Raw genomic sequence first — 15,679 nt, 5'->3', positions numbered from 1 at the left:
TAGGTATATTAGGTCTCTATCTAGGCCAGATGTAGATTTCATTCATTTGGTCAAGAGAAAATAGTTTTCCCTTAATATGTCTCTAAAATGCTACTGTAACACTTTTCCTTTAGAAGATGTAACCTTAAATTCATTTACCAAGATATGTTAAAATTGATTGCTATATATAACCCATTTCCACCATGAGATTCAGTACCAAAGCTTAACAGACTGTTTCTGTTTATTCCTCTTTAATGCTGAAGAAATTAGTCATGCTTTATTGAAATGAACCTCTTTTACACCTCTCTCTGCCGTGTACCAACTCTTTCCACTAATTGATTTACAATGATAAGTAAATAGAAATAAATCCCTTTGCATTAACTCCTATGTTTTTACATGTACAGATATTAATTAAGCTAAATCATAAATAAATCTGAGAATTTATGGCTTATTGAACAATAAACAGCTCAGAAATGATAAGTTTTTTTTTTTTTAATCCTGTGTTATGTTGTTTCTAGATATCCGTGGAATACAGGAGTTTTTGGACAAAGTATCTCAGCAGGGAATGGATGTTGCCCTTCAAAAGGTGGAAAACAACATCAATAAAATGATCACCACCCTCTTTGACACCATGAGGATAGAGGAGTTGAATCGCTACCGAGACACTCTTCGTAGAGCCATCCTTGTTATGAATCCTGCCACAGCCAAATCCTTCATAAGTGAGGTAAGTAAGTATTTTCCTTGGTGGGGCATGGTACAAAGGCAAATACTTTGGAATGGACCCCACAGAGGACATGAAACCGAGAGGAAGAGAGGTAACATTAACTGCACACTCTCATTAGCTCTAATGTAGGAGGCAGAGTGATTTGCTTGCTCGTCTCATTTACCCCATATTGCCTGCCTAATTACCAGGAATGTCTATACTTTTATATTTAGGCATGTGGCCAAGACAAGTTTCAGAAATACTTATGTGTTTTTAAAGTGCTGTTGACCTGACTGAATCTAGTAAGTTTAGGAGTGGATTCACAAGTGTGCAGCTAATCCTTTCGTGTTGTTAATGTTGTTACTGCAAGTTAAAATTATATTTCTGAGAAAAGAATTGCTAGAATCAGACTCTGGTTGCCAAAGCAAAATGATTCCAGAAAACACACAACAGCTCTACTAGTGCTCTGGGAATCTGGACCAAGACAAACAATTAAGACTCTGAAACTCTGTGAAGTGATGGTCTCTCAGCAGGGTGTGAGGCCATGTCTGCAAATGCTACTTGTATCTCTTAACGTGGCTAGCTGCAATAAATTTTAAGAAAAGTATTAGTGAGATTGTAGTGATTCAAATGGCCTTTCTGTACCCTAAAATGTTTGTGATTGACATGCAAAATATCTTGCCCTTTTTTTCATTTTAGTTAATTGTTTAATCTCATTTCATGATAGTAATCCTCACAGTATTACATACGTTCACATACTCATTTTAGTTTTATGGGCTTTAATTGGTGATTTTTTTTCCCTTCATTTTTCTAGTTTTATTCCATTAACTCTTTAAATCCATGTGTCCTTTGATATTAGATAATTTGTGCCTATTAAGGATTTTGAAACAGAATATGAATTATTAAATATACAACAACTAATGCCAGTTTCATTTAACATAGATTTTGCTATGTTAATTTAAACACGAGATAACTTTGACCTTTGGTTTAGCAAATAATGAATTCACACTGAAGACTAGACTTTTCTGTAACAGAAAAACATATCCTATTTTATAGTCTGCCCTTTGCTTTATGTGTTAATTCATCGTTTGGATCTGTGGCGAAAGGTCTGAGAAAAAGAACCTTAGAGCATGAAGGATTTGATGGTCTCCTTGTTCCAGAACTGTCAGTCCATGAGCTCTAGTCCTGAGGGAAGCTGAGAATCACATTTGGGAGCAGGAGGCAGAGGAAATCTGCCCATCTTTTGATGAGTAGGAAGCAGGGAGAACCAGAAACAGACTTGGGATAAGGTATAGCCTCCAGGAAAATATCCTTCCGCGATCTTCAAAGCTGTACAACAAAATCTGTTAACAGATTATTATAACAAAATGTATTAACAGTTACCACCAAGTATTTCCTCCCATCAGGCCCCAGCTTGAAAAGTTTTTTTCCCTTATTAGATCTCCTGAGTAAATTGGGAGCATGGTGACCTTGGGGAGGTTTAAGAGGGGGAGAAGAGAGGCAGGAAGGGGAGCAAAGAAAATTGTACAGCTAGCCGGGTGGTGGTGGCGCACGCCTTTAATCCCAGCACTCGGGAGGCAGACGCAGGCGGATCTCTGGGAGTTCGAGGCCAGCCTGGTCTACAAGAGCTAGTTCCAGGACAGGCACCAAAGCTGCAGAGAAACCCTGTCTCGAAAAAAACAAAAAAACAAACAAAAAGAAAAACAAAAAGAAAGAAAGAAAGAAAATTGTACAGCTCAATAAAAAAAGTTTCTTTCCCTTGCAATGATGCTGCCAAAGAAACATCCATCATAGGATTAATTCCATGATGAAGTAGAGCCCACACTGTCTGATCATCCCCATTCTGAACACTGCATTTAGGACAACATATTGGATAAATCAGCATCAAGGGACACATTAAGTTCCAACCACAGCATTTAAAAAGTATGACGTCTTCTATAAAATGGACAGTGAATATAAAGGGGCATAAAATATAAACTGGAATAATGACTAGCAAAGTTGAAATATTTCTCGTATTACTGTCTTGGATAATCATTAACAAAGCTTGTTAGGTTTGGACTTTATAATGTAGGTATGAATTCACAGGGAGAAATCACAGAACAGATAGATTAAGTTTATCTGAGCTCTATTATACTCACATTTCACAGAAATATTATTTAATACTTTTAGACTCCATTTGACCGTGAAAGAAATGAGAATATATTGATATCTCAATATATCAAGAGTATAATACAAATTAATAAGATTTTATCACAGTAAGCCTCCAAAAGTACCTGGGGAGCCTTGATATTCAGGATTTTTTTTTCAAAAAGAGTTTTCTCTGTAGCTTTAAAGTCTGTCCTGGAACTAGTTCTTGTAGACCAGGCTGGCCTCGAACTCACAGAGATCCGCCTACCTCTGCCTCCCTAGTACTGGGATTAAAGGCATGAGCCACCACTGCCCGGCAATGAGGAAATGTTTCAATAAAATAGTAATGACTAGATTTTTTTTCCTATTCTATTACGTACTCAGCAGGCATGTAGCAAATACTTAAACTTGCCTCCCAAATTGCAAACAATATGAAGATGAATGATGTCACAGGGCTTGTTTACAGTTAAGCACGTATTAGGAGGAGCCCTAGAAAATAATGAACCAAAAAGAGGTGGCATGTTCAGGACATGTGCTGGGGATATTCCACAGTTGGAGAGACATGGGAAATATTTGCTCTGCTTCTGAGAGAAGAGGTGACCTCTAAGACTCTAGTGGTTGTGGGACATAAAGCCAGATGAGTAAGAGTCACTTAGTGGAAGATGGTTAGAATTCCAGTAACTGGGAACTGGGATCCAGAGAGTGTGAACATTTTAAACTGGGTCCCAGGAGAAGGTAGTGCCGTAGTAGTTTGCTAGAGGTTCACTCACTAATTATGATTTCCTTCAACCCTGGAAATGTACTTCCTCACAGTCTGTACTCCACATGCACCATACCAATGTACTAACACACTAACTCCACTCTGAGAGCTCTTTGTAATACTGCCCAGCCTTCTGTCTATGATTTCTTCATGCTCCTTAGCATTGCCCCTCTGCATATGTGTCTTGACTTTGGTATGTGAAGGACAACATGCACTTCGGATTAGGGCTCACCCTCATCACCTCATTTTACCTTGACACAACTTATCCCATAACAGATATTTTTAATGACTATAACTCAATATGACAGAGAAAATAGACTTGTATCAATACAACACATAAGAATGTTCTAGGTTTGATACTGATACCAAATAATCTGCCACTTGTGTATTTAGTGAAGTTTCCAAAAAGTGTATCAGTAAGGTCATCATTGACATCCATGTGAAAGACCAAATTTAAAGATTTTGTTTTTTTTCCCTCTTTTGGTCTTATTTTTTAATAAGAATATATCTGGTATCTGATGTGTCCTTGATATTGTCCTAGACACTAATGAGACAATGGTCATGCAGATCTACGACCTTTTTCCCTCTCTGGTTTGGTGCAAGAGAAGAACAGACGAGTCACCCTAAGCAGGATACAATCATGGCAGAGCCATGCCATTTACACATTGCCACCTTGGGAAATGAGAGCCACTCTCTGTTGTTTTGCAGAGCTCGAGTGTGATTATGGGAACATTGTGGACAGAGCTTGTCCTGAGAAGGGTCCTGAAGGAGATGTTCTTTGGGTTGCTTATCAGACAAAGCACAGAAAGACATTCTAATCAGCAGGAACACCATAGACAAAAGAAAAACTTGGAGTGGGGATGAGGTGGGGGATAGGGCAAAGCTCTAAAGAGTCATGGGAAGAAAATAGACTGTTGTGTTTTGCAAAATCACCTGAAAAGCTGAGTGTAAGTATTTTTTAAGCTGTGTAATGAATAGTAGAAACAGAACAGGGTTTATTATTAAGATACATGATGGCAAATTTTATACATTTTATACAGTCTTGGGACAGCAACCAGCAATTAGTGGGGAGTAGAAGAAGAACACTGACATGGTTAGGTCCCAGAATTTCTGACCCTCAGTAGAGAACCTGGCCAGTGACCTATTATTGCTGGTAGGTAGATGGAGTCGGTTCAGACTTAGTTAAAGAAGTTGCTTTGCCCTTGATGTGTTGACAATCAGTTTTAACAGTTTTATTATTACTTTGATCCTTGTCTTTGATTGCAATCTTAAATACCCATAATAATTTAATGTTTTCTTGTTTGTTCATAAACACACAGCATCTTTGCACATGATTCTTCCTTTGAGAATTCTCTGTTGTCTTTCACTTGGAGACATTTCCATAGCAACACCTCTTTTGTGTAGATGTCTACCCCATAGTCAACCTGAGCAACAGTGAAGGAATGGCAAGGGGAATCCAGGAATGGGTTACATTCTCTCCCAAACTCACTGTGCACTGTAGAACCTGCCTGGTGCTGCCATTTTCTTAACCAGATGGTTTTAGAAGCCACAGTGCCAGGATTCCTCTGACCTGGGTTCTAGGGGCATGCTGACTTCTTTGGGAGGAGCCTGACCTGACCATGTCAATGCTAAAGGGAACTATTTCCACCACCAGTAGCTTTGCATTCAGAGACTATGTTAAAAAAAAATAATATGCAGTTGGGCAAGCAGGCTTAGGACTAAGTACATTAAAAAACGTTAAAGTGGAGGATAGAACTAACTTTGCAGAAAGCTAGAATAAACACAGATTCAGAGTTTCCATGAGAATCTTGAAAGATGAATAACAAATTGTCAGACCAGCAATGTAGAGCAAATGACAATTCAGACTGTGCAAGCATGTGTGTGTCATAAAGGTAAAAGATCTCATTTGTCTAAGCTTTTCACATTGGAGAATGAGTTTCCTGCCTTCTGCATCTCTCATGCCGATCATCACTGTCAGAAAGAAAAACGTTTCTAGTTTTTAAGTTTTATTTACTTTTGGAATATTCTATAGATTCATATAATTTAGAATGTTAGGTCTTTAAGAGAAAAACCACCTGCCACTGATGCTCAGAGACAATTTCCTTCTCCAGAAACAAATAATGTGTCTCCCTTGGCATTTAGGTGAATCAGCACAAATGTACACTTACAGCAAGAACTTTCATTCCCTTCAAGAGATAGTCAGATTCTTACTATATGTTCATTCATTGTACACTATTTTTCTTAATCACTTTCAGGATATTATTTCATTGATATCTGTGAAATGTCACTATAATTTTAGTGGTTGTATAATACTTCATTGCTAGTTCTATTTGCAGCTTCATCTCCTTTTAGTCAGTTTATTATTTTGTTTCATTCTTATTCTCCCTGTGATATAAAGGCAAACTGAGTATGCCACCCACATCTGCACTACCTGTGAATGGAGTTGCAATGCATTTCTAAGTCCATTATTGCTAGGCCACCTATTCTATGCAGAGTAGGACCCACAAAGGTATTTCCCTATCTTCCTACACCTCTACTCACACATGAACAAATCCCTACCCATGTAGAATGTTAGTAGCACATATCTCTGACTTTACAACAGTGAATACATTTTTTATATCTTTGCTAAACTTTATGGTATATGATAAAAATATATTAATATGTTTACCCCTATATCTTTATAGACTGTTTTATGTCAGAACAGAGGATTAAGATACATTTTAATGATGTTTCTCTCTCAGCCTCTGGGTTTATGTTTTCATTATTAATTTACTTGTATCTTTGTTGGCTACATTATTCTAAAGGCTTTTCCTTACTTTTTTCTTTCTTCTTTATTTTATTAGTTTTTTAAATTTCATTTTACATTCCAACTACAGTTCTCCCTCTCACCCAAACCCCCTGAGCAACTCCCTGAAACCAACCACCATCCACTCCTTCCAAAGGGTAAGGTCTCTCATGGGAAGTCAACAAAGCCTGGCACATTAAGTTGGGGCAGGACCAAGCCCCTCTCCCCTGCATTAATGCATAGCATGGCATCCCACCACATGGAGTGGACTCCAACAAGCTAGTTTATGCACCAGGGATAGATCCTGGTCCTACTGCCAGGAGCCCCTAAGACAAAGCTACGTAACTATCTCTCACATTCAGAGGGACTAGTTCAAAATTAGTGGTTCTATCTCACTCCCAGAAAGTTCATTTGTACCATGTTTAAAGATGATCTATATGCATTTATTTCTATGTGTGAGATTGTGCGTGTGAATGCATGTATCCACAGAGAACAGAAATGTCTAAACCCTGGAAACTGTAGTTACAGTTGGCTATGAGTCACATGACATGGATGCTTGAAATTGAACATGGGTTCTCTTCAAGAGGAGCACATGTTTTTAACCTCTGAACTATCTCCAGCCCTACATCACTTGTTGTTGTTGTTTGGTTGGGTTGGATTTGGTTTGGTTAAAAGGATATAAACTTTCTTGGTTGTTGATTTTTTTGTTTTAGTTTGTTTTTCATAAAAGGGTGAATTCATTTGCAGAGACTTTTGCAAATACTAGTCTATATACTCTTTCTTATTTACTGATGATGCATTTAAAAAATTGACTACTCACAAGAATTTATTTGTAAATTCAAAATCAAGGCTATAGCTACAAAAAATGCCTCTTCACAGCTCCTGTTCCTTGTTGAGGTCAAACAAAAACACTTTTCTTGTTCACTTTCCAGTCTCAAACTCTAATAAGCACTGCATCAACAGTTTATAAATCACACATATAGACACATTTGCATGTGTATATACAAGAGTGTGTATGTATGTATATGTGTGTGTGCATTGCTATGCTTCTCCAAGAGAATAGCTGGGTTCAGGCTTCAGCTATGTATGGTACTGTTTGCCATGAGTTCAGTGTTAACAAATTAACTATCTATAATAAACAAAGTGGCTTCTCATGGTGTAAATGGAGATTACTCATTAGTTTCCTGGCTACCCAGACCTGAATAATCAACAGAAACTATGTTAGTTACAACACTTCTTGGCCAATGACTCAAGTGTATTTTTAGCTAGCTCTTATATCTTGAAATAACCCATTTCTATTAATCTATGTATCACTGCAAGGCTATGGCCTATGGGTAAGGTTCTGGCATCTGTCTTTTTAGCAGCTACATGGCATCTACATGACTCTGCCTTCTTTCTCCCAGCATTCACTTTAGTTTTTCCACCTAGCTCTATTCTGCCCTGCCATAGACAAAAACAGCTTCTTTATTAACCAATGGTAATAAAACATATTCACAACATCCCACAATATCCCACATCATCTCCCCTTTTCTGTCTAAATAAAAATGAAGATTTTAACTTTAACAAAGTAAAATTACATATAACAAAACAGGTATCAAAGGAAAATCACAGTTATATTTCTTTATGAGTCTAAAATTTTATATCTAATTGATCTTTTATCATAACAAAGGAAAACTATAACTATCTGTCTTCAACTCCATCAAAGACCCCAGAATTGCATAATATTACCTAAGTAAACAAGAAGTGCATTGTTATAAGCAACTTCCAAAACTCTAGAATTGACAGAGACATCTCACTGCCTGAATAGTCACCCAAAGTTCTTCTGTAATGTTGGGGCATCCATCTTCACCCTAGGGGGGCATAGTATCTGGTAGAATTTTCCATGAAGTGGGAAATTTGAAAGATTGTTTTTCCTATATTGACAGTTTCTCAGTAACTTTCTTTTGAGTGGACTGTCTGGCAGACTCTTTCGTGAAGCCGGAACCCTGAAGGACTGTCTCATTTTCTTTAGGAAAGTTCACCAGTCATTTTGCTGTGTTCTCTGCATGTCCAGTTTGTACAGCATACCATCAGCCTGTCCAGGCAATAGCAGCTTCTTATATTATCACATATTATCATATATATTCTTATATATATCATATTATGGCTATCCTTGCCACATTGAAGCAAATTTCATAATGAATTTCTTCAGTGCCTATCAACCTCTCTGAAATAATTGGTGCTGCCGGAAGCAGGTATGTGTCATTGTTGAGAAAAGTCTAAGTTATTAAAGCATTTTAAGTTCCATATTCTGTAGGTCTTTGGAGTGTTAAAGATTATCTATCTGACTGAAATATTTCTTTGTATATCTAGAAAACCTAACTAACATGACAAAAAGTTTGATTATTATAAATGGCTACCTATTAACTTATATTTTTAATTATATATTTCATTTTTAAATGAGTTAAATAAGCACAATGCTTTAAACAAGAGTAGAAATATACATATAACAAAGCTGACCTTAAATTTGTATCAATAAATCAAAGTCCATACCAATGTAAAATATTCAATTCTATATCATATTCCCTTTTAAATGAACATGTGTGAACTCAGTGCTTATAGGAATTAAGTCCTGTGTTTCCATTTTAGCAATAATGGAAGAGTCACTAATGTAAGAGTCAGTGTCCGATGAGTTTTACCGGACACATGGACAGAAGACACAGGAATCTTCTGTACTCATTTCTTTCCCACTATGAACTGCTTCTTATTCTTTGCTTGGCTGGCATGTGTAACTCTGTGGGCCTCTGTCTAGCCCACAGCACAGAGTGCCTTGCACAGTCCTTGCTTCTTCTGGTAGTATTTAGGTGGGGATCTTCGGCCTCTAGATTCTCCAGCATTACTATTTCCTCTGCTTTTCACTATTTTGTCATTTATTTCAAACATTTTCTAGATGTTCTCTTTTCCCTCTCTGGGTTACTGTCCTTTATACCTCTCCAATATGTCCATTTTAATAGGATTAGGGGATGATTCCTTTTAAGCTTCTTGAGGTGGATAGTCCAAAATGACATAAAATTTCAGATTCCTAGAGATTTAAACTTGCGTAAATAAAAGGGACATAAAAAACATTTTTGCCTGGTGTGGTAGTTCATGCCTTTAATCCTAAGCAGGAAGCAAAGGCAAGTAGATCTCAGGGAGTTCAGTCTCCACCAGGGCTATATAGTGAGGTTCTGACTCAGTAATTATGATAATATTATTAAAATTAATTTTATAATTTTTAAGAAACTATAAGCTGTGACACCTTAGATTTATATAGTACAGCATATAGTATGTGACAAATTTTAAATTCACAGCTGATAAATTAAAGTCCTGTACAGATGTATACACAAAGTCATTGTTCCCTCCTACAGTGGCCAAGTCCTTAACCACTTCAGAAAGGGTAATTAATTAGTGGTTGAGGGAGAGTCAGAGTTTTAAAGCTACATGTTAGTGGGTCAAAGTGGTGGATGGGAGTCAGGTGCTGAGAGAAGTATTTGTAAAAATGACTTGGCACGTGATGGGTAGAGAGGCAAATAGAGCTAGAAGGGCTTGGATGGATAGGAATAATCGGAAAAGTGGAGGAAGAAAAGGTTAGGACTAGGGCAGGATACCAGTCAAATTCAGTAAGCCCCAAAGACTGAGAGAGGGCATTGCTACTGAGTAGTAGAAACTGGCATGGGAAGTTAAGCAAGTGTTAAAAGGAAATTCAAACTTAAAAGCATTTTGTAAATGAGTTTTAGAAAAGAAATTGCTTACTTATAATTGTCATTGAATTGCTCTGAGAAAAAATTAGGCATATGAATTGTGTTTGCTGCCTTTTTTACCCTGTCCCCGGGGCAATTGTGTGCCATTGAGTTACTCATATTTCCTTTGAAGTCTTAGACAGTTAATACATTAAATGTCTGTAGGTAGTGCTCCAGCTCTCATTCGGGAACTTCAAAGTTTTTTACAGAGATTGCAGTTATGTGGAGTTGAGCAAATTCCCCTACCACAGCTTCCAAACAAAAATGTTGTCTGGGTATGCCTGGAAGTGTCCTTGAAATGATTGTGTTAAGCCTAGAGCAGTTCTGTGACTTGATATAGGGATGGGCTCAGATGATGCTTTCAAGATCAAAGCTTTACACAGGAATAGTCTATGGTTATGTTGTGAGGCCAAATCTTGGTAGAGAAAAAAAAAATCATTGCCTACATAAAGTAAGGTGTTTTGATGGAGGATCTTTTGTTTCCAGTTTCATTGGAATTATCAAAATTCGGGTATGATGGTCCATACCATCATAATCTTAGTACTGGGGAGACTGAGGCAGAAGGATGGCTATGAGTTTGAGCTAAACTTACAAAATGAAGTTGAGGCCATTCTGAAATAATTTGTTGAGACCTTGTCTAAATAATTCAGTTCTTTAGAAGCAGGAAGATTTATTATGTAGGTGACAATGGATATCATTTCCAATTTGGATTTTTCTTTGTCAGAATTTCATATATAGACCCTACTGTTACAGAAAGTTCTTTTACTCTACAATAAGAATAATGACACTTATTCCTTAAACCTACTTTATAAAATAGTTTTCATTTTATTGTATTATATCTAAGTCATAGAAGAGTTTTGATTCTTGAAATAATAAAATGGAATAGTTCTTTCTTCAAATATGTAAGCCCCTTTCTAGAAATAAGTTTAAGGGAAGGTTAAGAAACAAATGAAGGCAACTCATCCAAGAGATATAGAAAGATCTCTAGTCATCAAAGCTCTTCACTCAAATTGCTATGATAATTAAACACTATGTATAGAGCTCCTTTTTTTCAAAAGGAAGATTATTTGAATACATTAAATTGAAGTTTTGAAGATAAATCCATTATAATTACATTTTTAAAAGAATATTCAATAACAAATTCATCAAAAGATATCGGTAACAGGAAAACTTCAGAATACATGCTAACAGACTGCCACTGTGCATTTCCTAAATGACATATGTGTAAAGAGTACAGCATAAATTGTAAGTTTCAGCACAACAGCTTTCCACATGACCAGCATCTGGATCATGGCCCCGACCCTACCTAGGGTACCCAGCTTGCCCCCCTGTGTCGCCATGGTTATGACTTCCTGAGGCATGCTGACTTTTCACAGCATCTTCATTTGAGACTGCTTATAGGTTGAATAGAAGTATGCAGTTCATATTGTTTCCCTGCATATTTTTTTTTTTGCTCATCATTATGTGTGTGAGAATCAGTTGTGATGAAGTGGGGTAACATCATTCATACTGATTGCTGCAAACCACCACTGTGTGGTACTCCATCATCTGTCCAACCTCTGTGAAGTGTTTTTGCATTTTGCACATCAGAAACAGTAATCCTATGAACACATTTTCCTAGTGCATTTTCTTTTGTGACACAACACTGAAAATTACTGTATAAACTGTCTTTTATGACCCTGCAAATAATCACTTAAAATGGTACCAGCAACACTGCCTTTCCACAGATGAGAAGCTTAAGGAATGTCCTTCAAACATGTGTCTATCTAGGTTAAGTAGACGATTATTTGCATTTTACTTTATGCTTTGCTCTAGCAGTCACTTTCCAAATTACTGTACTCTCAAAGTACATTCATTATGAAAGGCAGTTTTTAGAGTGTGGTTTATTTCCAACTAGCACTTAACTCTATAAAAAGCTTCTAATGTGAATATCAATATGTGATCTTTGAATATGCCACCCAAGACATGCCATCTGATGGTCACTATGCCTAAGAATTTTAGCATTAAATGAATGAAGAAGTGAAAAGAATCTGTCATACGTGTATATGTATGTTTATATGTATGTATATGTGTGTGTATGTGTGTGTATGTTGGGGGAGGAAGAGAAGTATAACTAATTGGCAGCAAAAAATGAGTCAACTCTAAATTGTATAAAGTAGCTGTAAGACTATGAGCTGACAGTCAAAAAATTTTTCTTCTATTTTGAGCACTGTTTTGAGTTTTTATGTTTGTACATTTCATAGTCACCACATGCCTATTAATCAAATTCAGTGTTTGTCACCTTTTTACAGATAAGACATCTGAATCAAACATACATTGGGAGACTCTAGTGCATTCAGCAAGTAATAGCCAACCTATATGTATTTGGGTGTTTTGTTTTTTCTTGTTTGGAAAGTTGCTGGATATTTTAGACATTGTACTGTTCACAAAGTTCACAGCACCAAGTCCTCATAAAAGATTTTGTAGCATCAAACATTCCAGTTCCCTTTTTGTCATAGGTAGCCATCTGGGATGTACTGTGGATCAGAAGAAAAGCCACGTAGTCTTTACCAATGATCTTTGTGTGTTTGGGGCAGGGGTGTCTAGCTCAGTTGGTACATGTTTACCTAGCATGCGGTAGGTCTTGGAATGGATCTCCAGCACAGCATACAGTTAGTGTGGTGGTACACTTTGTTAATCTCATTTGTGAGAAGACTGAGTCAGGAGGATCATAACATCTGTGTTTTCTAATGAGACACTTTCTCAAGATATCTACCACCCTCTCCCAAAAATAAAACTGACATCCTAGAAGGATTAATTATGATGAATATTAATATGTATTTTTTCATGCTAGTGACATTTAACATAGGTAGAAACAGTGTTTGGACTAGCAGGTATTATGTATTATGTCATGAAGTCATGTGGGAGTGAAAGAATTTTAGAATCCCAGTGACTCATGAGATAATACTTCATCGTTGGCATGACAAGGTCTATAGATATGTTGAATGTGAGCTTGCAGAACAAAAGATTACCACTGATACTGCTTGATCTAAGGGATTCAACCTGCCAGTCATTTCCACACTGGGCTTACAGAGGAAACAGGCAGCAACAGTGAGATTCCCACAGCCACTTTGTGAGCAGCTAAGCTAAACTAACAGCAGGGCTTGAAACTTAGAGTACCTGGGATCAAAGAAGGAGTATGGACCACATTATTCTTCATAGCCACTCCTCTCTACAAGCAAGGAGTACTTGTAAGTGATTAACAACTTAGTCATCTCGCTTGACCTTAGCTCTGCACAACAAGGCATCACGAAGTTTTGGAAGAAAGTCAGTTGCAAAACAGACACTGACTTTGCTAAGGTTTACATTTCTGTAAGTGCTTTCGGTGTAAAGCTCAGGGTGGTCCTAAATTACCCAATTCCTTCCATCATTTCTGTTTTTACTCAAGTTAAAATGATGGGCTTAAAAGCAATATAAAACTGCAGGATATGCCCATTAACCTAGTAGACTAGCCTGCTCTAGGTATTGAATTAATATAGGAAAAGAAAGGGGGAATGAGAAGAGGTAAAAGGAGAAGAAGAAGAAGAAGAAGAAGAAGAAGAAGAAGAAGAAGAAGAAGAAGAAGAAGAAGAAGAAGAAGAAGAAGAAGAAGAACAAGAACAAGAACAAGAAGAACAAGAAGAAGAAGAAGAAGAAGAAGAAGAAGAAGAAGAAGAAGAAGAAGAAGAAGAAGAAGAAGAAGAAGAAGAAGAAGAAGAAGAAGAAGAAAGCAGCAAAGGGAAAGGGAGGACAGAGGAAGAGAAGAGAATACAATATCTGAGGTAAGGGCTAGAAGAGGAGACAGCGTAAGGGAGCAAGCAGACAAACTTAGAAAAGCACATCTTGTCATGAATTTAAAGGATGACTAAGTCTGACAACATAAATGAGTTTTCTTCCATATAGAGTATAACTAGCTGAGAAATCTAGCAATTAGTGTGTCTACCTGACTACATTTCAAATGGTATCTAATTGCATTGCCTAGCCTATCTTCCTGAGGCAGATTCATTGCTGAGATAATAATAAACAAGCCATGGCCTGTTGATATGTGCTACTTGTAAGTTTAGAACACTGCTTTTCTAAACTGCAGGATACACTATGATATTGTCAATATCATTCCTCGGCATTTGCTGTTTTCTCAACACAGCAAAGCATAACCCCAATCCAACCACATTTCCAGGCATTTTCATCAGCATATCTCTGTTAGCTAAGTCAGCAGCAGTGATTCTTATAGAAAAGAAATTTGTTCTTATAGAAAGAACTACTGATGTGGGTTTTATTTTACATGTTGTATGCTGTTCTCTTCCTCCCGTCTCTCTCTCTCTCTCTCTCTCTCTCTCTCTCTCTCTCTCTCTCTCCCTCTCTCCCTCCATCCACCCCCCCCTCTGTATTTCAGTCTCATTCTACATGTTCTTTAGCACACACAGAGAGGGGGTACTTGGTAGGATATATCTCATATTAATATCCCCCTCAGATCATAAAGCCAGTTTGAATATACCATTTCACACAGCACACAGTGAGGCAGGTTAAACAATATCCCATTGTATTTTTAAGAGATGCTAATGATTACATCATGTTGTGAACTCCAAACTATTCTCATATGTTCCTATAGACTTAAACTTTTGGAGTAATAGAGTGCTTAATTCCATCAGGACACATTTTAGGACCTAATGTGACTTCAGTTAGTTACCATGTTATAAGTCATGTTGAAGGTCTCTCTACAAAATTAAATCATTCCTTAAAATGTTAGTACATTCTAAAAGAAATAACTACTTCATACTTATTCAGAAAGAGAAAAATAGATAACACTTATAGAAAAAAGTAAACAGTATTTTTTAAAAAGTCTTGGTAAATATCCTCATGACTAATCAAATTGTTTTTATAATGTTTGAAGTAGAAATATATTCATGAATTTTTTAATTATTACAAACCTTCTTATTACCACTGTTCTTCATCAGATGCCAAAGTCTTTGTATGCTAAACTTCAAAGCCTATACCATCTGTTAATTCCATCAGGCTATAATAAGACCACTACCACAAAGTTTGAGCCAAATTTGAAAAAAACTTTATTACATGCTGACCAGGACAATGGATACTGGCTAAATTCATTCCAGAAATACCAGGAATGCCCCTGAATTATACTATTCTGGTGCTTATAAAGACAAAACCCACAAAGCTATACTACGTTCTCTGGCAAGCATACATCCTGATATACTTCCTGCCTACCCATGTGTGATCAAGCACATCCTGTAAAGTGGGGTCAATCAACATTGCTTATAGAAGTGAAAACATGGGGCTTCTTTTCTTACATGAACAACAGCCACCAACATTCTAGGAAGTTATCTGTCCTTTGGCTAGTGAGGCTTACAGGTTTATCTATACTTGGGCAAGAGGGGCTAACAGGTTAGAGGCATATTTTTATTTTATAGATCTCATAAGCACAGTTAAGTTAAACTGAATTTTAACCACCACACATAGTCAAACTAATCTATTGTGCTTAACGATTTCAAAGTACATGGTGAACTTTTGAGGTGAACTTTTTCAGAATTGTT

At 36.9% G+C, this 15,679-nt stretch overlaps 1 protein-coding gene across 3 annotated transcripts in view; it reads left to right on the top strand.

Annotated features, from left to right (window-relative positions):
- Grid2 (glutamate ionotropic receptor delta type subunit 2) overlaps positions 1-15,679 on the top strand; it is a 1,426,614-nt gene that overhangs the window by 683,410 nt on the left and 727,525 nt on the right. For all 3 annotated transcript variants that reach the window (XM_057772140.1, XM_057772147.1, XM_057772131.1), the window contains exon 4: positions 498-703. In XM_057772140.1, the coding sequence (XP_057628123.1) occupies positions 498-703 (206 nt within the window). The remainder of the gene's footprint in view (positions 1-497; positions 704-15,679) is intronic.

The sequence above is a fragment of the Chionomys nivalis genome, chromosome 1 (genome assembly GCF_950005125.1).
Source record: "Chionomys nivalis chromosome 1, mChiNiv1.1, whole genome shotgun sequence".
Lineage (NCBI taxonomy): Eukaryota > Metazoa > Chordata > Mammalia > Rodentia > Cricetidae > Chionomys > Chionomys nivalis.
This window is presented reverse-complemented; position numbering and strand designations above follow the sequence as displayed.